Source organism: Mandrillus leucophaeus, unplaced genomic scaffold (assembly GCF_000951045.1).
Source record: "Mandrillus leucophaeus isolate KB7577 unplaced genomic scaffold, Mleu.le_1.0 Scaffold10, whole genome shotgun sequence".
NCBI lineage: Eukaryota > Metazoa > Chordata > Mammalia > Primates > Cercopithecidae > Mandrillus > Mandrillus leucophaeus.
The window spans coordinates 5,345,154-5,367,118 of NW_012098098.1; the positions used below are offsets into that span (position 1 = coordinate 5,345,154).

General features: G+C 52.7%; 1 protein-coding gene across 1 annotated transcript in view; it reads left to right on the forward strand.

Moving 5' to 3' along the window:
* The window catches only part of BANP (BTG3 associated nuclear protein), a 133,972-nt gene that overhangs the window by 76,562 nt on the left and 35,445 nt on the right, over positions 1–21,965 (forward strand). Inside the window, exons 8-11 of the mRNA XM_011972408.1 lie at positions 10,053–10,220; positions 15,429–15,565; positions 17,650–17,712; positions 20,296–20,334. Of these exons, the coding sequence (XP_011827798.1) occupies positions 10,053–10,220; positions 15,429–15,565; positions 17,650–17,712; positions 20,296–20,334 (407 nt within the window). The remainder of the gene's footprint in view (positions 1–10,052; positions 10,221–15,428; positions 15,566–17,649; positions 17,713–20,295; positions 20,335–21,965) is intronic.

Here is a 21,965-nt window from a genome sequence, read left to right on the forward strand (position 1 = left end):
CTGAGGACGCTGGCATCAGGAGTTCCGGCCCAGGGCTGCATTTCTCCAAGCAGTTTGAAATCCCAGCCCGAGGATCAGTGCTCGAGGGGATGGACGCCTGGTTGACCCTGATGTGCTCACTGCGCCCGGCAGGCCTATACCAAAATAGCTCATATACCCCATAAGATAGACACCTACTGTGTACCCTTAAAAGGTAAAAAACTCCTCGCCTCCTGTCTGTAGGCCACTCTTGAGGAAGGGAGAGGAGGAGGAGAGCCGGGGCCTTCCTGCCATCCTGGTCGTGCTGACCCAGGCCCTCCTGAACCTCTCCGCAGCGGGTGGAGTGCCGCCTGCCTCGAGGGCTGAGTCTCAGCAGCCGTGCCGGGGCCTCTGTGCTGACCTGACTGTGACGGGAGCCAGGAGAGCTCCAAAGCCTGATTTTCGTGCCCAGCCCAGCCTGTGACGTTTCCCTCCCTTCTGAAGAGCGGGGCTTGCTCCAGGTGGCGATGGCGGTGCTGCTCTTCAGTGATGTTTGATGGGCGCTTAGGTCCTCCTTGCCAGCATACATGGTCCATTTGCTCCACCGAGCCCGTCTGCTTCAGAAGCTGTCCTGCTGGCTTCTGACAAAGATGTAAAGTGAAGCAGCAGCAAACACAAGAGACACGAGGCCCCTTGTGGGAAGGTGTGGGAGGGTGCAGCGGCCTCCGGCAATCTGGGCTCTGGAGAGTTGCCACAGGGGAGCGTGAAATGTAAATCTGATCTCGCAACAAGGCAAGCGAGGCAGAGCACTCGATGTCCAGGATCTCACCGTGCAGAGGGTGTCCGGGGTCTCACCGTGCAGGGGGTGTCTGGGGTCTCACTGTGCAGGGGCCACTGTTCAGCAGGAAAGAGCCTTGCTTCTCTGGGAAGCGTGGTGTGGCCCGTGAGCCTCTGTCAGGAGCAGTGAGGAGGGGAAGGGCTCGGCTGTTCAGTAGCTGCTGTGAAAATGGGGTCTAAGTAAGACTGAGGGGGTCGTGCTGACTGCAGGTTTTCCTGGAAGCTGCTGAGAGGTGGAGCCAGGTCCCACCCACACGCGTGTGCGCAGGTCATGGCATCTTCCCATGCGCCACGTCTTGGCCCAGGCGTGTGCCCCAGCTGTCAGACACTGGCGGACGCCCGTCCTGGACCCTGAGGGTTGTCTCAGATAACTGCCTGGGAGACCACACGTGGGGCCTCCTCACAGCTTCTCAGCAGTGGAGTAAAGCAGGTCACACGGATCAGAGGGTCATGGGATGGGGTCACTCGCAGCCGCCTTCTGAAGGGCCACGTGGCAGATGTTTCAGGCTTTGCAGGTCCTAGGGTCTCTCTTCAACTGCTCAGCTCTGAAAGCAGCCACAAACAAGGTGTCAGTGCATGGCCATGGCTGTGCTCCAGCAGGACACTGCCTTCAGAGGCAGGCAACAGGCCCACCGCCCTCTCCACCCTCTGCTTTAGGGCATGGCGTGGCCAAGAGCACACATCTGCGCCCCTGACCACGTGATGTGCTTCCAGCTTGAAAGCCGGGGGTTGCTTTGTGCTGGTGCTTGGTGTGTGGATCACAGTGTAGAGTGTGCTGAGATGTATAGATGAGTGAGAAATGGCCCTGACAGCAGAGTGTACAGTCAGGTAGATAGAAGTGTCTGTAACCTGAGAGGTGGCATTGTGGGGTGTCGCTGCAGTGTCAGTCTGGGCTGAGAGTTGGAGGCACAGCCTGGACAGAGGAGCGGGTACTCTTTGGAGAGGATGGTGGCATGTGGGAGGAGCGTGCTGTGCTGTGTGGGGCAGTGGCTTTCAGGGCTGGGCCCTCTTCCCAGGTGAGGAGTCCCTGCTCCTCGAGGAAGATGACAGGGGCCTCAGATGTGAGGCTGGAGGCCGGCTGCTCTGCCTTGGAGACGGTGCCTTGGAATGTCAGGCTAAGGATTCTGGGCTTTCAGGGCATTGGCTGCGATTGGTGTTTTTTTAGTCGGGCATAGGGAATGTTCCAGCGAGGTGACAGGGACGTGGCAGGGCAATACTCAGAGCAGAGCCCATGGCGGTGGGGTGACTGTGTCTGTACTCAGGACGTCCATGTGGGGTGGTGGAAGGCCCTGTGTGGGGCAGAATGGGGCAGGCCCCAGCTCCTGTGTGTGATGGCTGTGAGCTGACCTTCCCTGCCGAGCTTCTCCTTGCTTGGGAAGTGCTGCCAACCTCGATGGGGGTTCGGAAGCCAGAGAGGGGAGTGGGAACCTGGCATGGGCCACCACCCTCTTCCCTGGGCCCGCTGGCTTCGGGGCTGTCCCCCAGACAGCTGAGGTCACTGGCTGTGTTCACCAGGCTGCTATGGCTTGGGGCCCACGCCCTGCCTCCCCAGGCTCTGAGCTGGGCTCTGGAGCACGGTCCCCTGGCAGGGGCGTCCGCTAGCACTGTCATTCTGCTGGAAGTCCCTCCGGGGCGTGGCTCCTGGGCTCGCTTACAGCGCCTGGCCCCTTGGAGATGCTCGGTGAATTCTGATCTCTCGAGCAGAGCTCTGGGAGGGTCATGGTGGGGCTGACCTTCGGGTGACTTTGCGTGAGGAAGGCTGGCCTGTCCTCAGGGCCATGTGGAGGGGCCTGGAGCAACTGCTGAGTATGGATCGGGCTGTGCTGTGGAACAGGAGTGCCCGGGGTGTGGGGATTCTGGAGACGTGGGCAAGGCTTGGCTTCACAGGAACTCGAGAGTTCAGTCATTGCTGTGGGTTGTGGGAGATGGCCCATTCTGTATAGTGGGCGCCACCTCCCGTCATACACTTCTGAATTCCACAGACAGTTGTGTTTACGTGAAGCCCACGTGGTGGGCTTGTGTGCGTTTTTGGCGGGAGGCTGTGCGGGCTGTGAGGGTTCCTGCCAGTGCCTGTGGGTGGGGTGGTGGCGAGCTCTGCGGACGGTGCTGTGTCAGCAGCCAGAGCTCTGTCATGTCACAGGTGCGGCTTCCTTTTTTTTCTTCAGGCCGAGAAACCTGTGCATTTTCTTAAAGGGGAATTCCCGATTATGTGTATATTTGCCATATTTGTTAAATAGTTCACAAAGCATGAATAAGTGTCTCAGAATGTTGAGACGCCGCATTCATGCTCAGGGCGTCGTGGGGAGAGTTGCGCCATGCCCTCACTAGGCATCCATGCAGCTGCGTTGTGGGCAGGCAGGTAAGCCACGGTGCAGAGAGCAGGTCGCGGGGCCACAGAGGAGGAGATGGACGTGGCTCGTCGCAGCCCGTCTCAGCTCCGTTGTGTCTCTGAGCTCGCAGCATTCACCCAGCGTCCTGGACTGCAACCCCAGGTGTGTGGTGTCCCCAGCGGGATTGGTGGCGCCCGGACGTGCTGCCTGCTTAGCAGGAGCTGTGTTGTTGAGCGACTGTGGAGTCTGTGCTGTCCAGAGGCGTGGGCGGCGTTCGTGTGAAGGTGGCCGCTGTGTCCTTGCCAGGCGGCATTCGTGTGGAGGTGGCCGCTGTGTCCTTGCCAGGCAGAGAGCTGGGCACGCAGGTCCGGGCCTCTGTCTGTTACAGATATTCACAGTGGGTGGAGATTCCGAGTCTTCACTGTTGCACTGGGCCTTCAGAGGGCCCAGCGAGTGGCCTTGTGGTTAGACAGTGTGGACACAGGAGCCAGCGAGCCATCCTGCTGGAGCCACATGGGCGAAGCCCCGGGAAGGGGGGCGGGCAGGGCAGAAAGGAGCCTGGAGTCTGTGGGCCACACACTGCTGTCTGCCCACCTTCCCCCCAGGGTGGTGGCTTCTGTGAGCACCTGGCCTTCTTAGCACTCACCTGCCACCTTGGCAGCTCATGAGCAAGGCAGGGTCTTTTTTTTTTTTTTGAGATGAAGTCTCACTCTGTCACCCAGGCTGATTTGCGGTGACTTGATCTTGGCTCACTGAAACCTCTGCCTCCCGGGTTCAAGAGATTCTCCTGCGTCAGCCTCCCAAGTAGCTGGGATTACAGGCACCTGTCCCCATGCCTGGCTAATTTTTATATTTTTAGTAGAGACGGGGTTTCACCATGTTGTCCAGGCTGGTCTCGAACTCCCCACCTCAGCCTCCCAAAGTGTTGGAATTACAGGCGTGAGCCACCATGCCTGGCCTCAAGGCAGTGTCTTGTGGGACAGGAGCAGGGGCTGACAGGGTGGAGTCAGCGTCTATAATTGTGGCCTGTGTGACCATAGGCCCTTGCTGTGCCTCCCGGTGCCCCAGCTCCTCTGGTGTCCAAATGGAGAGGAACCTTGCTGTGTGGGCTGAGAGAGCACGACCCTCCCTCACACCAGCCCTTGAGGACAGCGGGCAACACCTACTGGGCTTCCTTCCTCTGGAGTGAAATCCAGAGGGAGATTGGAACAGGAGCCCTTCCTTCTCCCTCCACCTCTGGCCAGGCGTACCTGTGTTGCTCGTGCTTAGATGGAATTGTTGAAATGTTAAAAGCATTGCTTTACCTTTTCTCTCTGTGGCCCAGTTTCATTCTTATTGCTGATTGTTGCTCAAAAAACCAAAACAAATCAAATAAGTGCATGGACCAAACCTCCCAGGCCCCAGCTTGAACAGTGGCAGGAGCAGAATTGGCTGTATCGCCCCACCTCACTCTCTGCGTTGCTTCAGAGCCCACAGTGACACCTGTAGCCTCAGCAGTCAGGCCTGCGGCTGTCCTCACTCAACCCAGGCAGCTCACGAGGGAGAAGATTTTGATTTAAATTTCTCCTTATTTGTCAGCAGAAAGATTTTCTTTCTTTTTCTGGAGAAAAAAAGTCTACATTTTGAAACACACAGTAGGTAATGTCTCTACCACCTTTTTGAAATGAGGTTATTGAAAGAGGGAGGTTATTGCTTTTTGGGGTGTTGGCTTTCTTAGGGTTCCCACGGTTTGGTGGACCCCCCCAAATTTGGGCAGCTAAGCAAATTTGTGTTTTACGCAAAAGTAGCATATTATTGCAACTTGGAAAACCTTGGGGCATTTTCCTAAGGAATGTGCTCTTAGGACAGCAGCGTTCACCTCTTTTCTCTGTGGAGAGAAATTGGTTTAGTTCTTAGGATTTCTATCCACGGCTCACGTACGCCTCTGCTTGGACTGTGCATCCAAGCCAGTGACCCCGGATCGGAAGGCTTTTCTAAAAGAGGCTGTCTATGGCCGTGCCACCCTGAAGACACCCGATCTCGTGTGATCTAAAGAATGCTACTGTGGGTGGCAGATCTCCACGAGACCTCCTAGCAGTTACGGAGAGACCGGATTCACTTGCACAGAGTAAAAAGTTGTACATTCAAGGTTGACCTGTCAGATGATTGTGGTTCTTTTCAGATCATTCACTCCAAGAGCAGGTGGTCCTGGCCCCGTTGTGTCTTGCAGGGTACCTCAGGTTCCTGTGGCCGCTGGAACAAAGCTCACAGTCTGGCTGGCATGGAACGCTGCGCAGGTCTGGAGGCCAGATGCCTGGGATGAAGGTGTGGGCAGGGCCACGCTGCCTCTGAAGGCCCTTTCCCTCTCCCAGCTTCTGGTGGTGGCCATATCCCTCCAATCTCTGCCCGCGTCCCCCACGGCTGTCTTCCCCGTGTCTCCCTCTGTGTCCCTTTCCTTACGAGGACAGTCACTGGATTTGGAGCCCCCTCTCCTGCAGGATGACCTCCTTGCAACCTAAGGAATCACATCTGCAGAGACCCTAGTTTCCCTTCAGGTCACATTCCGGGGTCCTGGGCCAGGACATGAGTTTTGTGGGGACACGGGTGGTCAAGTGCTGTCTCTTCTCCAGGTTCTCTGTGAGGTGAAATGGTGAGGCTGCCCTGTATGTGTCCTTAAGGGCAGAATGTGGACTCCACGCAGGGGTGGGTGTTTGTCGTGGGACACTGAGCGCCTCATGGTGACTGAGAGCTGCGAGGAAGTTGTGGTCAATGTGGGCTGCAGGCAGAAAAGTGAGCGGAGCCGCCGCCTCAGCAGCAGCTGACCCACATGCTGTGACCTGGAGGTGGTCCTGCAGGTGGCTGTGAGGGGTTCTGTTGCTAACAGACTGAGGACAGGTGTCACTCCATCGTTTTTTCTCATAAAGGAGTGAGTCAGCAGGCTTGGAGAAGGCGGTCAGCGTGGCCTGGAGGCTGGACATGTGAGGTGCGTGGGGTGTGGGCTGCGTGTGCTTCCCCCGGGAGGGAGCGTGTCAGCTGGCTTCCATCGGGCAGAGGCTTCGAGACGCCCTTTGTTTTTCTAGGCAGCGCTATCACGTCGAGTCTGTAATTTCAAGAAATCAGTTGTTGGCACTCAGTTTTGTGCTGCCTTCCCTTGCACTTGAGATTGCACTAGCAGGGGTGGTGCTCTTCATTCCTTTGTGACTGATAAAGCCCCGTGCCACCCACCAAGACGCAAGATTACAAGCTCTCTCATCTCGCTTCCCACAGTGCCGCTCATGGCCCCACAGATGGAAGGCTGGGAATCGGTTTATGATTTGAACCACCAGAGTCAGTAACGGGGATTCTGGAAAGTGGGAAGGCAGCTAATGGTGTAATGGGGACTCTTCAGCTCTTTGGGAACTGCAGGACAGCTCATCAGGAAAATAGAGGTGTGGGCAGTGGCAGGGATGCTGCCTGGCTGAGCCTGGAAGGCAAGCCTGTCCCGGCCTGGAGGGGCCTCGATGGGCGTGGTGTGTGATGGGCGTGGTGTGGGGGATGTGCTGGGGAAGCAGGGACTGAGGCCAGACAGGGTGTTCTGCTCCCGGGAGGGTGATGCCGCGCTATGGGGATCCCATGAGCCGCAGCAGCTGGATGCCGAGCACTTCTGTTCTTCTTGTGTCCTGGGCACTGCTGCGGGGGAGACCTTCTGCCTCGATCGAAGTCCGACTAGGCCTCCTGGCAGCAGGGGCTGTGGGTGCCTTGGGCTGAGGGAGCTCAGGACAGCAGAGGCACGTGTGCGGGGCTGTGCGTGTTCTTCCCACCTCCCCGAGTGCCTCTCATGGGTTCTCAGGATCCAGTGAGGGCCGCTGCCTCTCCACCTGGGTGGGCCCAGGAAGCTTGCACTTTAAGGCCAGTGCTCAGTCCTAACTAGTAATTGGACTTGGACACATCACTTCTCCTTTTTCTGGCTTTTGCCTCAAAACCAAAGTGAAAGTAGTGACATTCCTACTTTATGAGGCTTTTAGAAAGAATGTCCATCAAATAACATGAGATCAGATGCTTTAAGTGGAAAATGACAGTTAAATTCAAGGTGATCTTTTGATCCCATCATGATAGGATTTTTCCCGCTCCCTCTGTTAAGTGCAGCTGCTCAGTGCTGTCACAAACGGTAAAGGAATCTGAGCCCCTCACAGACCCTCAGAGCCCCGAGGGCTGCCCAGAAGCGAGCGCTTGCCCCAGCTGCAGTCCAGTAGCGTCTTCGGGCGACGCCTGCACTCATCTGTGCATGTTCAGATCCTCCCCCTCCTCACCTACCGCGCTCTGCAGGCAGTGCCTGGGCGGCTGGTCTGTTCTCTGGATCTCCTTGGTGGCCAGCAGGGGGCATTGGCCCAGGCTGGGGCCTGGAGCGCGGATCAGAAGGAATTAGGTAATTTGATGTCTGAGGACAATGGAAACTCGGTGGCGGGTAACTAGATGAATATGTATTTTTTTATTTAAAAGGTATGAGTAAGGGTTTGAACTGGCAACTCTGTTTTTACAAAGTTGAATTGAAATGTTAATGTTTTTACTCATTTCTCTTACCCGTACACCTGGGTGTTTTAGGTATATTTTCTTTCCTGTTACTAACCTGTTTTTAAATTTCGTATGGACTCATTAATCCTTTGAGGTATATGGAAGTTTTCTCCTGGAGTGTGAAGGTGGGAGGGTAACAGGAGGGCGGTTCTGAGGATGTTTCTTTTTATCGACTCGTGCTCCAAAGTCATTGTCCTGCTGGTGGGATGGCTGTTTCTTTTCTTGTCTCCTGGTGGCAGCAGCTGGGCTGCTTTGTATCTAAAGTCAGTAGTTGGGCTCTCCTGAAACTGTTGAAGTAGAGTTTGAAAGCTGGGTTTTACGGTAACTGTGGTGCAACCTCTGGCAGTAGCTGGGCTCTCCTGTAAGGATTTCATTGTGATTTTAATGGTTGGGTTCTCCCATGACCACAGCCAGTGGCTGGCTTCCTCTGTGAGTCACTAAGGCTGCTCAGCCTAGGGCTTCCTGAGGCGTCTCCGTCACCCAGCCAAGATTTGAGGGTGACTCTGATTATTTTAGAGATGACCCGAAAATTGGAAGACAAAGAGCTGCTGCTTCACGTATAATTTCTTTTATGTGTGAGGATAAAAACGTGCTGCCAAAACGACTTCAGGTTATTCTTCCCTCTGATCCTGCAAATCCCGCCCTCCTGGCTGGTTTCTTTTTGTCTATAGCACAGACAGGTTGGTTGTCGTTATACAGAGAGTCAAACGTGTCTCAAGTATCTACTGATAAAAAAGTTAAGAGGCATGTTTCCAAAACCCGAGGGACTTTTGATACCTAATAGAGTACTTAAAAAAACCCAAACACTTCTTCCTCTGTTTCGATTGTTTCTACCATTTTGGTCTCAATGGGAACAGATTTTTAGGGTTTGGGCAGTAGAGTCCAGACTTGAGGCTCTTGGTAGTTGAAACAGGACACTTTTCAGCTTCATCTTATTACTACAATTCTGGATTCCATCCGTGTATTTTCCTGTAAATGAGTGAAGTTGCATGAGCCAGCTAGAGAGGCCAGTGTGTTGAAGAGCCCTTCCCATGATTCCCACATTCGTCATCGCTACAGGGAAAGGGTCTTGTGGCCTAGTGGGAAGTGACTGGGCGTGCAGCGGGGTGCTGGTTCCATCCTGTCACCTGCTCCACTGTGGCCTTTGGATCCTCAGTTTTCTCCTTGTTGAATACAGGGCATCTCTGGATGCTACTCAGGGCATGCTGAGAGCTCTCTGTAGTGCAGGTTGTAGAGAACTGGGGGTCCCAGGACAGTTCTCTGCTGTGTGCACGGCGAGCCCCGGGAAGACGATGCACCTGGCTTTGGCTCCCCAGTGAGAGTAGGTTGTGCCCACTCGGCTTGTGGTGTAGGGACTCCAGGGATGAGGACGCAGGCCCTGCCCGTGAGGAGGTTGTGCTCTGGTTGAGAAGGCATGATAGAGAGGTGTCGGGAATGACGTAAACAAGCCCCAGTCTTGAGCAGCCATGGGAGGGTGTCTTACGGTCTGTTGTAATCACTGTTTACACGGGAGCAGCCACTGCGCGCGAGAACGTTCTAGGTGCCTGACCCTCATGGGTGGACACAACAAAGGCCCCTGTGTTTATGAGGGGGACAGAGTTACAATACATACGTGAATTCTCCAAACTGTGTTTGTGAGGGGAACAGAGTAATAATACCAAACTGTTTGTGAGGGGGGCAGAGGAACAGTACACATGTGAATTCTCCAAACTGTTTGTGAGGGGAACAGAGTAACAGTACACACGTGAATTCTCAACTGTGTTTGTGAGGGGAACAGTGTAAACTACATACATGAATTCTCCAAACACTGGAAGGTGGTCAGTGCTCTGACAAAACAAGTGGGAGGAGGGTGGGAGGCCAGGAGGGCGGGAGGGCGGGAGGGCTGGGTGGTTATCCAGAGGGATGGTGGAGCCAAGACATGAAGGAAGGGAGGGCGGTGGCCAAGCAGGCGTGAGTAAGCAGAGGACCGACAAATTCTAGTTCAATTGTTGAGGTCCCTGATCTCATCCTCTGGGCATGCAGGACCTTAGGTGCTGCTGTGAGTTCAGGGCAGAGGAAAGTTGGAGCGTGGACGATCTGGGAATCTTGTGAGAGCCCCAAGTGTGCAGCTGGTGTGGGCAGACCAAGTCAGAGGGATCGAGAAGTTAAACAAGTGGAAAGAGCATGTCATGACCCCTTAGGGATCATTTGTATCTTATGGGGAGCCCCGCCTGTGGGCCAGCTGAGTACCTTCTGTGCAGCGGGCCTTTCTGGACCCTTGCAGGAAGATGGGGCCAGCCTGGCCGGCTGGGGTGCCTGGGTGAGGCCTTTTCTGCGGGCCCCGGCTCTGCAGCCAGGCAGCTCCTGATGGCCATCCTGAGCAGGCCTCACCGCTTTTCCTTGGATATGTCCTTCCAGGTCACCTTTTCTATAAATTTGGCATCACGGAATCCGACTGGTACCGAATCAAGCAGAGCATTGACTCCAAGTGTCGCACGGCGTGGCGGCGCAAACAGCGGGGCCAGAGCCTGGCGGTCAAGAGTTTCTCGCGGAGAACGCCGAACTCATCTTCCTACTGCCCCTCAGGTAGGCCTCATGCCACAGGAGAGGCCGCCCTTGCCTGCTTAGGGCAGCTGGCCTGGTGGCATTTTTAGGGGCAGCCAGAGTGTGGCCGGAGGCTCTAGCAGTTGCCAGGAGCTGAGGCCAGAGGCTTGTGCGGTGCACACGGAGCAGTGGAGCCGCAGGACCTGTGCCTGGCCCTGTGTGCCCTTCACACAGACAGCCTCAGGCCTGCTCCAGGCTCCTCACACAGGGCCTGTTGGACCTCCTGGAAGTCTTTTGGATGGGGGCAAGGAGGCCGAGGCCTTTGCATGTGGCTGCCGGCCATTGTATTCTCATGATTTGCCTGGTGACTCCGGGTGAGGGGTGGGGTGGATTCTGAATTGTGCTTTATTTTTACTTTGAGTTCATGGCCTTAGTTGGATTTATCCACAAGATAATGGAAGCAGTTCTCTTGCAGTTGTCTCTCAGGCATTGCTGGGGGGATTGTTTCTCCTTGGGAGAATTTTCACTAGGAATGACAATGTGACTTGATATTGCCTTTCACCCAAGACATCTCAAAATATTTTAGTAAGTATTTGAATGAAAACTATTCTTTTAAAGCTCCCCACGGTAGCTGCATTGGCAGCGGCTCTTGGAACTTGAGCTCTGATTGGGGCTGGGGTCAGGATGCGAGGGCAGCCGTGGGCAGGGCCAGCTCTCCTGTTCAGTGGAGTCTTTGTCGGCCAGAACCCTTTGTTCTGGAAGGTCCTGCAAGTTACAGACTAGATCACCTGGAGTTCTCCCGGGGTCTCTTTCTGAACTGGACTTCAGGAAGTGGTTTTCCCGGGCTGTTTTGGTAGTTATCAGATACTCAGCCTCAGCTGCTGCCCAGGGGCTCCAGGATGGGAGGTGGCTGGCTGCAGTGGGCCACACAAGTTGTGTCCCTAAAGCAGCGCTTTCTTGAGTGACCTGTGTTGAAGAAGCTCTTCTAGGCCTTTCTACTACAATGAGAAATTCTGCCTTGGGACTTTAGAAAGGTAGCAGTCCTGGGGGATGGGTTAATGGCATTCAATGAAATACCATGTAGCAGCGTAACCTGTGGCTGTTAAAATGGGGCTGGAGGAATATTGCTCATGACTTGAATTCTGCTCTTGAATATTCATAGCTAGGCAGAGAGTGGGTGTGAGAACTAGACTTATGGTATGAGACCATTTTTTATTGCAAATATATAGGTGTATGTGGAAGGTGATTAAACATTTATGTGTGATCATTTTTATAGTGCCTGTCTCTAGGTAGTAGGATAATTTTTATTTGTCTCTTTGTCTTTCATTGTAGTTTCTCAGTTAATTCCAACAAGCACTGCGTTTGTTTTATAGTTTTAAAAAGTGTTGTTTAAAAGTCAGAGGGGCCGGGTGTGGTGGCTTATGCCTGTAGTCCCGTACTTTGGGAGGCTGCGGTGAACTGATCACCTGAGGTCAGCAGTTCGAGACCAGCCTGGACAACATTGTGAAACCCCATCTCTACTAAAAATACAAAAATTAGCCGGGTGTGGTGGTGCATGCCTGTAATCTCAGCTACTTGGGAGGCTAAGGCAGGAGAATCACTTGAACTCAGGAGGCGAAGGTTGCAGTGAGCTGAGATTGTACCACTGCACTCCAGCCTGGGTGACAGAGCGAGACGCCATCTCAAAAAAAAAGCCAAAAAAACAAAAAAGAGCCAGGTGCAGTGGCTCACGCCTGTAATCCCAACACTTTGGGAGGCTGAGGCGGGCGGATCACGAGGTCAGGAGATCAAGACTATCCTGGCTAACATGGTGAAACCCTGTCTCTACTAAAAATGCCAAAATAATTAGCCGGGCTTGGTGGCAGGCGCCTGTAGTCCCAGCTACTCAGAAGGCTGAGGCAGGAGAATGGCGTGTACCCGGGAGGCCGAGCTTGCAGTGAGCTGAGATCACGCCACTGCACTCTAGCCTGGGCTATAGAGCAAGACTCCGTCTCAAAAAAAAAAAAAAGAAAAAGAAAAAGAAAAATGTCAAGGAGAGGAGATTTCTGACTTTAGTCAGGCATAGTAGCAAGAACCAGATTGAATTCTCTTGCCATCGAAATCTGGAGAAAAATCTGTGAATCGGCTGTCCTAAGACATTAGACAAGCAGCAGCACAGGACCGTGATCCTGAGAGAGGGAACGCGAGAGGAGGGAGGGGGGATGCCAGGCAGAGCACAGCTGCATCACCACATGGAGGAGGTGGGTTGGAGTTGAGAGAGGCTGAGGCAGCTAAAAGTGCAGTCAAGTTCTTAAGAGCAGAGGGTTACACGGGGGCCTCCTTGGGTGTTTGGGGGATTCCAAGGCAGGCATGAGCTGAATGGTTCCTAAGCTCACACCAGGCAGGGTGACGATTGGATTCGCAGCAGCCAGAGTGGAGAATGCTCAGTGATCAGTCACTGCACTAGCAGGCCACGCCCACCGGCGGCTAAACTATCGCCAGAGTAAAGGCGGAGCTTAAAACCGCCATCACTGCACTAGCAGGCCACGCCCACCAGCGGCTAACCTATCCCAGAGTAAAGGCGGAGCTTAAAACAGCCGTCACTGCACTAGCAGGCCACGCCCCCCAGCGGCTAACCTATCCCAGAGTAAAGGCGGAGCTTAAAACAGCCTGAGAAAGATCACACTGAACCACAAGTAACAACAATTTTAAAAGAAAGACAACAAAACCTAGACATCCAACAAAGTAAAATTCACCATCTCCAGTATCCAGTCAAAAGTACCAGGAAGCAGGAAATTGTGACCTGTGATCAGAAAATCAGAAGATAGGAAGGGACCCTGCCTGGAATTAACTGACCGGGACATTGAAGTTTATTAAATATAGGAAGGGACCCTGGCTGGGATTAACTGACCGGGACATTGAAATTTATTAAAATTACATTCAAGAATTTAAAGGAAAAAAGGAACATAGCAAGGAGAGAAATAGAAGACATCAGAAAGAACCGTAGGGAACTCCTAGACTTGAAAAGCCAGGAGAGTGATTTCCAGGCTTGCCTGCCATGTGTTTCGGGTACGTGCACTTGGTAAGGTTAGCGGTCTGTTTCATCCAATGGGGAGTCAAAACCCAAGTTAAATTACTTGCCAGGACCTTAGTAAGCAAGAAGCGGTTGTTATATAACCTGACGACTGCCAGATATGTTGGCCTGCGTCATTAGGATACTAAAATCTTGAAAGGGTAAATTTAATGAGCTGAAATTTCATAGCTGAAAATGTAGACTCAAAGCATTTGCACAGGAGTAGACGGTGGTGGAGCAGCGTGTGAAGCAGTGTTTTGCTGGCTGCGCCGGTTTGCAGGACCTTCCTCGGAGCCCGTGCGGTTGGAAGGTGCACTCTGGAGCACACCCATTCTTAGCTTGTCTGCCCTGTGGCCCCGGTGGGGCGTTTTGGAGCCGCTGGGAGGAGCTCTCCAGGGACTGTCAAGGTGGCAGTGGGCTGGAAACTGTTGTCTTTGGGGAAACAGTTAGAAATTGAGATTTCACAAGGTTTGATAATGGTTAGATGCCTGGAGAAGCAGCGAATCAGTGAAGAATTAGGCTGGTTTTGTAGGTGCTGAGAGGGTCAGTGGAGGAGCAGCAGGTCTGTGGAGGTGGGCTTCAGCCCTACTGGGATTTCATCATTTTCTTCCTGGGGTCCACAAGGCTTGCTGGAGGACCTATGGTGCTAAGTACTCTGTAACTGCTCAGGCAGACAGGAACGCACTGTGGAGCGTGCAGCACTGCCTGGGGGTGGTTGCTTTGGGACATGACCCACATCTGGAGGTGCTCAGGTGGAGTCAGGGTCTTTGGCTGGAGCCGAGCTCTCCACGTTCAACATGCAGGAGGACCACCTTCGAATCTCATGAAATTCAGATTCTGATTTAGTGTAGCCGGACAATTTCTAGCATATTGCAAGTATCAACATTTTATTATGTGACTGGGCACAGTGGCTCATATCTGTAATCCCAGCACTTTGGGAGGCTGAGGCAGGTGGATCATTTGAGGACAGGAGTTTTAAACCAGCCTGGCCAACCTGGTGAAATCCCTTCTCTACAAAAAATACAAAAAAAATTAGCTGGGCATGGTGGTGGGTGGCTGTAATCCCAACTACTTGGAAGGCTGAGGCAAGAGAATCGCTTGAACCCAGGAGGCAGAGGTTGCAATGAGCCAAGATCACGCCACTACACTCCAGCCTGGGTGACAGAGCGAGACTGTCTCAAAAAAAAAAAAAAAAAGCCAACATTTTATTGTTACTTTAAAAAATGTTTTCAGTGGAATCTATGTACTATGGCAATTTAATACCTACCATTAGCTATTGGTAAAAAATACATGGAAAGTTTTTCTTTTCTCTCCTCCCCTTTCCCCTCCCCCCCCTCGCTCTGTTGCCTGGAGCTAAGTGTAATAGTATGATCTTGCCTCACTGAAACCTCCGACTCCCAGGTTCAAGTGATTGTCCTACCTCAGCTTCCCAAGTAGCTGGGACTACAAGCGTGTGCCACCACACCTGGCTAATTTTTGTATTTTTAGTAGAGACAGGGTTTTACCATGTTGGGTAGGCTGGTCTTGAACTCCTGACCTCAGGTGATCTGCCTGCCTTGGCCTCACAAAGTGCTGGGATTACAGGTGTGAGCCACTGTGCCCGGCCCTTCTTACTACATTTTTATGCTTAAAAGTTTTTTTTTAATTAGTTATTATAATTCTCTGCAACAAAGCTACGTGTATACATTGAAAATTAAAAAGTTTTTCTGCGCTCTTAATATTCTAAGTGTTTAAGAAAATTAAGATTGAGACATCATTGCAGTGAAAATTAATACACAGTACATCAAAGCAAATGTATCTCATTTTGATTAAACCCAGCAAGTAAAATTTGTCGGAAAAGTACCTTTAAGTGTATGGATGAGGCTTTTGTCCTATTAGTTTAATTACCCATGGACAAATATTGCCAGCCTGAAACAGCTTTTAATGTCCACTTGAAGAACTTTATTCATTTAAAGAAGTTGGGACTGGAAGGGGTTTTGTCACAGCAACATCACTCCACTCTCAGGCGCTTCTGCATTCCATGTTGGAAGCCTCAGTTCCTTAGACTCACTCGTAGCGATCTCTGCAGAGGAAAAATGAAGCATTTCCTCTTCTCTGCTGTGGGAGTCAAGAGGGAGGGACAGGGGTGCACACATGCCGCAAGAGGCAATGCCTAAGAAACTTATTGTTCACCCCGTTCACACCTGTCGCCCCCACAGAGCCAATGATGAGCACCCCACCTCCCTCCAGCGAGCTGCCACAGCCACAGCCGCAGCCGCAGGCCCTGCACTACGCGCTGGCCAACGCTCAGCAGGTGCAGATCCACCAGATCGGAGAAGACGGGCAGGTGCAAGTAGTACGTACCCTCTCCACCTCGCACCTTGGGAAAGGGGGCTGCAGGGCGGGCCACGGCAGGGCCATGGCGGCTTCCACCGGTTCCACTGTTTCGGAAGCACAGTGATAGCTTGGGAGGAGGCACAAGGTCCCCATTTAAAGTAGAGGTTGTCGTAGCCATGCGCTCTTAACATTTCACAGGTGGGGGCGGCTGCTGCAGAGCCTGGGGATTGAAGCACATGGTGGGGCGGGCGCCCAGCTCACCTCAGTCCTGCCAGCAGTCAGGCGGGCAGTTAGCTGCGAGGGTCAGGCCGTGCGGTGGTGCCTGTCCCAGCTCGTGCTCCTGGGAAGCATCAGAAATATTTCTCAGTTCAGAAGCGCAGGCGCCCTCTCACTGAGGGAAAGAGTCATTTCCTTCTAGGATCAGTGGCAAAAGCTTGAGGTCATTGTTCCCATCAGCGTTTGCCTTGGAGTTACTCAGCACACCTGGGTTGGGCAGGCACTGCCCCAGCAGTGAGTCAATGTCCTGCCTTGCCCGTGTAGAGTTCTCTGTTGGGGTTTTGTGGCCCAAGCTGTGGTCAGCCTGATGAGCTTGGGGCTGACTCCCGGGTGAAGTCCCTCTACAGACACCTCCTGGATTCTGTGGTGCAAGAGTAGGGGGTGGCTGAGAAGGAAGGAAGACTTTTCTGGAAGCTTTGCTGGGTGACTAGGAATTTTACATGTACCAGTAGACATCGCTGATGTCTTTAGTGGCACCAGCACCCTTGGGACCTCTGAAGACAGAGGTCATTGTGTGCCTCTGTGTCGCCCGGGCTTTCTCCTGGAAACAAGGTCCTTCGCTGTTGAGAGTGGGGCGTGGCTCTCATCTCAGTGTGGCTTCAGCATGCTGTCTGGAAGAGGGAAGGCTTCCAGAAAATTCTGGGGCTTTTAGAGGGGGCGTTACCCTTCCTCTTCCAAAGGAGATGAGACAGTTATGAATAGTGAATCTTATTTAATAAGCTTATTAATTTGTTTGACATTGACAACGTCAGTTCCTCTCATCTTGTTAGTAAGAAGTTCTTTGAAAGAGTTCCAGAGTAGATAACTTTGCCATAAGACTTACATAGAACATTCTACAGGAGTTTAAGATCCATTTTGACTAAGAGATAATTTCAAATAAGATAAGCAGTATTCATTTCATTTATAGGTTTATAGGAATTATTTGTCTGCCTGTATGTATAAACATTGGATTCTTTGACTTTTTTTTTGAATCACATTTATTAGTGTTTACTCAAACTGTTTAAATAGTCATATGAGTGTTTCTTTGATTTAAAAAACGTTGCCTGCCCTGTTGTGAGTGTAGGCACGTGAATAGCTCCCCTGCTCCAGCCACAAGCTCCATGCGTAGCCTCCCAGCTTTCCCAGAGAGCTGAACGTATCATTTGGAAAGAGGTGTCATTCTGATTTTCTGTTTCCCCTCTTTTCTATGTGTCAGGCACATTTTAAAATTTACTTGTTTAGTAACATTTAAAGATGTAAATATCTTTCCTGGGACCTGTTGCTCCTTTGTGAAGTACTGGAAGATGTTCTGTGTACATTACACAGTAGCCCCCCCTTACCCATGCCTCCACTTTCCCAGGTTTTAATTACCCATGGTCAACTGTGATCTGAAAATATTAGATGAGAAATTCCAGAAATAAACAATTTGTAAGTTTCAGATTGCATATTCTTCTGGATAGTAGTATGATGAAGTCTGGTCGTCCTGCTCCGTCCCATCCGGGACGTGAGTCCTTCCTTTGTCCAGCATGTCCAAGCTGTGTGGCACGTATGGGCAGGAGAAAGCATAGCATATACGGGGTTCAGCACCATCCGTGGTTTCTGGTGTCCACATAGTGGGGGGAGGGGTGCTTCTTGAAACAAAACCCTCATGGATGAGGGGGACTGCTGTGAACCAAAAGCTTAATTTAAAGAGGTGACCACAGACTGTATTGCACTATTCAGGATTCAGTTATCTTTTTGAATTATAAACAGATAAGAACAAACATTCCGGAAGACGTTTCTTGTTTCCTTTGCTTTTGATTTTCTTCTGATGCTTCTTGGTGTCTTCTCTTGCTGCGGATCCCACAGGGACACCTCCACATCGCCCAGGTGCCGCAGGGGGAGCAAGTCCAGATCACGCAGGACAGCGAGGTGAGTCACCTCTTGCCGCAGCACTGTCCCTGCAGGCACGGTGCCCGCATGCTCTCGACCTTCATCGGTGTCACAGTGCGAGGGCAGCCGGGAGCCCCAGAGGACGGGGAACGTGGCCAAGGGCTTCAGGACTCTGCTTCCAGGGTGCACGTGGCGGGCCTGCAGTCTCTGTGGCCTCACTGCCTCCCCTCCTGTCTGTTGGTCTCCACAGCTTCTGGTCTGTCTTGATAAAGATCTCCTGGGTTGATGTTTCTGCTCCTGGCTGGAAGTGCCCTCTGAGTACCCTTCTCTCCCTGTCTGGCCCTGTCCTTCCTGCCAGGGGAGGTCCCCAGTGTGGCTGAGGTGTGGTCTACCCCTGCACAGGTGACCTGACATACCCCCTCACCTGCCATGTGGCCCCAGCTTCCTCGTGGCCTCTGTGGGATTAGTGCCGATTTCATGGGACGGTGGGGAATCCCATGAGGTGATGCTGCCGGTCCTGATAGCTGGGAATAGCCCTTGGCGCACCTGCCAGGTCTGTGATTATCTCCGCTGTCTCCATTTCTGGAGCTCTGCCTGGCCATGCACTCAGAAGTGTGGGCTCAGCTGCTGTTGGGGTCTGGAATGTGAAGGCAGGAGTGACAGTCTGAGTCCTTGGAAAGCTGAGGCTGGCCGGTTGCGGTGCTCCGTGTTTGCGTGCCACAGCAGGACTGTCTCCTGGGTGGCTGGTGGCTGTCCTTCGACTCTGGGCTGTTTCCTACAGTACGGGCAGCAGCAGGCGCAGGGCACTAAGCAGCACACACGTGTTGTACTGAGTGACCGTGGTGCGCTCTGGGGGATGAGGAACATGGCTGTTTCTAGGTCGTGACAATAGCACCAGTGTTGTGTTCGGTGCACGACAGTGTGTCGTTACAAAGATCTCAGGTTTCCCCACACACACCAGCAGCAGAGTCTAGGAAGCTCGGATGCTGAGGTCGAGGGGACTCATGGAGATGTTAGCATGCGAGGCCTCCCGGGAGCTCGTGCTGGGTGCAGGTGCTGTTGGGGAGCGGAGGAGAGAGAAGCCCTGCCTTCGGAGATTCACGGTGGGCGCAGAGGCTCCTGCCCAAGTGCCCATGAGCAAGACTGTGGACACATGCATGCCGTGGCAGGAGGAGCCCCAGGGACTCAGACGTGTCTGCTGGCGGTGGCTTTAATTTGGACACCAGCAGTTCCTAGTGGGTTATCCTGAGAGAGGAGCACATGCATAAGCATTCCGAGGGTGGAATCAGGATGAGGTGAAAGGGGAGGAATGAATTCTTGTGGGGGCCGTAAGCGACTGGGAATGAGTGGGCTCATCCACACAGCAAGATGACCAGGTCACTAAGAAACGTGGTCAGATGGATGGATGGAAGGAAGCACCGGGGTGGGGGGCAGGTGGGGGACGGTCCCGGGAGGCCAGAGTGTCCAGGAAGGAGCAGGGCCTGGTTCTGTGTCTGTGGGTGGGTCAGGGACCGTCTCTGTGGAGATGCCGGGAGATGGCACCAGTCGGCTCAGTGCAGTCAGGTGCAGGAGTCGGGGGCCGGAGCGGCTGTGAGGTGCAGGATCCCAGCAGCACCTTCCAGTGCAGGAGCTGCCTTTGAAGGGCGGGGGAAGGTTTGCTTCTCAAGGCACAGACAAGTGGGGGCTGGAGGCTGAGCTCACTGTCAGAGAGCTCAGCCAGAGTTCTTGAATACCTGGAAGTCCATGCAGTTCGTCGGAATGCTTAATTTCCTTAGAGTCATTGGAAATGAAGGAAAATTGAAACAGCAGCAAAAGAAAAAACACACATTTGCTTTTTATAGTTTATGCTAAAAAATCTTGACTACTCGAATTGCAATTTTTTATTGTTAGTTTTTCCTCTTTTCAGTTTTCAAAACTGAATCCATCTTGTATAGGTGATCTTTTGTTTTCATTAGGAATTGAATGGAGTAAGTTAGAAATTGCTGATAATGCTAAGGATGGCTTTGTGATAAGTGACAGTATGCAGTCTCCACCATAAATTCATACCGTGTTCATTTGAAATTATTTTGTTAAAACAGGATATCTGCAAATAAACGTTTAGCAGGGTCTAACAGTCTTAAAACAGTTCCTTTTTACAACAAATGAAAGCGAGTTTCTAGCTGGAGAGCTCTTGGTAGCTCCGTGGTTGAGTGAGCTGGTTCCTGGTGTGCGGCCCATGTCCTGGCATGGTGATGCTGCACAGCTCAGCAAAGTGTCCTCACTGGGGGAAGCTGGGCGGCACACACATAGGACCTCTCTCTGCTACTTTCTGTACTTTTTGTGAGTCAAATTCTTTCAAAATAAAAAATGAAGCCAAAATGACATTTTCATTTGGGGTCAGGGTGGGGGAATGGGTACAGTGCTTTTTGAGTTGTTTGTTCACCTTTAAGATAATAAATAGTACCTAAAAATCTAAATATTTTATTTTGGAGCTTTTGTTGCTACTAGAGGTTGAATTTTTAGAACCAGTGTTTTTCTTGTTATTCTCAAATGGCCCGTGATGTGTCTTGGCGTGTTTGACGAGTCTACGGGTGTCTTGGCGTGTTTCTGCTCATGACCGTCTCCTCCTCTCATTCTTTGCAGGGCAACCTCCAGATCCATCACGTGGGGCAGGATGGTCAGGTGAGTGTCCCAGTGCGCGAGTTGCGCTGCTGAGGGGTGGGGCTCTCACAGGAGGGGGTGGGACGGTCAGGTGAGTGCCCTGGTCCCCATGTACATGTGGGCATTGCGCTGCCAAGGGATGGGGCTCTCATGGGAGGGGGTGGGACGGTCAGGTGAGCGACCCCAGTCCTTACACATATACACAGGCATTGCGCTGCGGAGGGGTGGGGCTCTCACAGGACGGGTTGGGACGGCCAGGTGTGTGCCCTGGTCTCCACACACACGTGGGCATTGCGCTGCCAAGGGGTGGGGCTCTCATGGGAGGGGGCGGATGGTCAGGTGAGTGCCACAGCCCCTCTGTCACATACAGGCCATTGTGCTGCCAAGGAATGGGGGCTGCCACAGGAGGAAGCGAGGGTGCGAAGGCCTCTCAGTGTGAGCCCCAGAGCAGGACTGGCTTTCCTCACCATGGCAATGCACAGGCCTGGAAGGGGGAGGGTGGGGCTTGGGGGTCACATCTGCTGCTCCGTAGGATTTCGGTAGCTTTTGCATTCTGGCGGAAACGTGCCCTCCCCTCCAACCCCAAACCCCACCCCGTGCAGATGGTTATTTTCTGCACACGCATGTAGATGTTGGTGGTGGTCGTGTTTGAGTAGATAGCTCTGGTAGGAAAAGGTGGTTTCACTCCTGTGTATTGCCGTCAAACTCACAAACTTGCTTGCTTTCTAATCCTTGACAAAAAGAGTGACCATTCGTTGAGCACCCCGGTACGAGTTGTCTTTACAAAATGATGTGTCCTGACAGTGCGGGTCCTGGGGAGGGCATTGCTGTGCAGGACACAGTGAACTCGCTGGAGGTTTTGAGGCTGTGTGTTCCCAGGTCCTGGTGAAGACCCTTTCTATTCAGGAGACGGCTATCACCTCTGGATCATTATTGAAGAGTCTGGGTGATCTTCCCATTTCGTAAAACAGAACCTGGGAGGTTGGCGGTGAGAACCATGAACACAGAGCTCACTGCGTAGAAAGATCGTACTCATTTTTCAAAACCACAGGGCACTGTCCTTTGAGGAACCTGCGTGCGTTCCCTTTGCCAAGGCCAGGCCCTGCGGGTCTCTGACCCGACTGAGCCCAGGGCACCCCCGGAGCGAGGTGCCTCGCAGATGACAGGGACAGAAGGGCACGTGCGTCCCGTGGGCTTTCCCTTGACCCCTCAGAGGCCCCTTGGGAGAAGGGCTGCAGACCCTGCAGAACTGGTTTATGTCAGTGTTTCTTAGTTGGAAAGTTTCTTCTTGAAGATCAGCATGAGGTTTTCTCAGGTAGTCCTGCAGCGTCGCTCGTCTGTAAGTATGCAATTGCTGCTTTGGAGAAGAGCCAAAGGAATGCGCAGTTTTTAAACCCACACTTGTGGCTTTGCGCTCATTCCGCTGGGGTAATGAGGCTGTGGTCGGTGCAGTGCGGGCTGGTTCTCCGTGCCTTTCCCCGCCATGGTTCTCACAGTCACTGGGGCAGCAGAGGACAGGACTCCCAGCCGGTGGTCCGTCTAAGTTTTGTGCAACATAGTGGTTTATGGTTATGCTGGTAGTGGAACTGTATCATAGTTAAAACGCTGCTGGACTTTAACTCCTAGGAAAATTTTTGTAAGGCATGTCACCT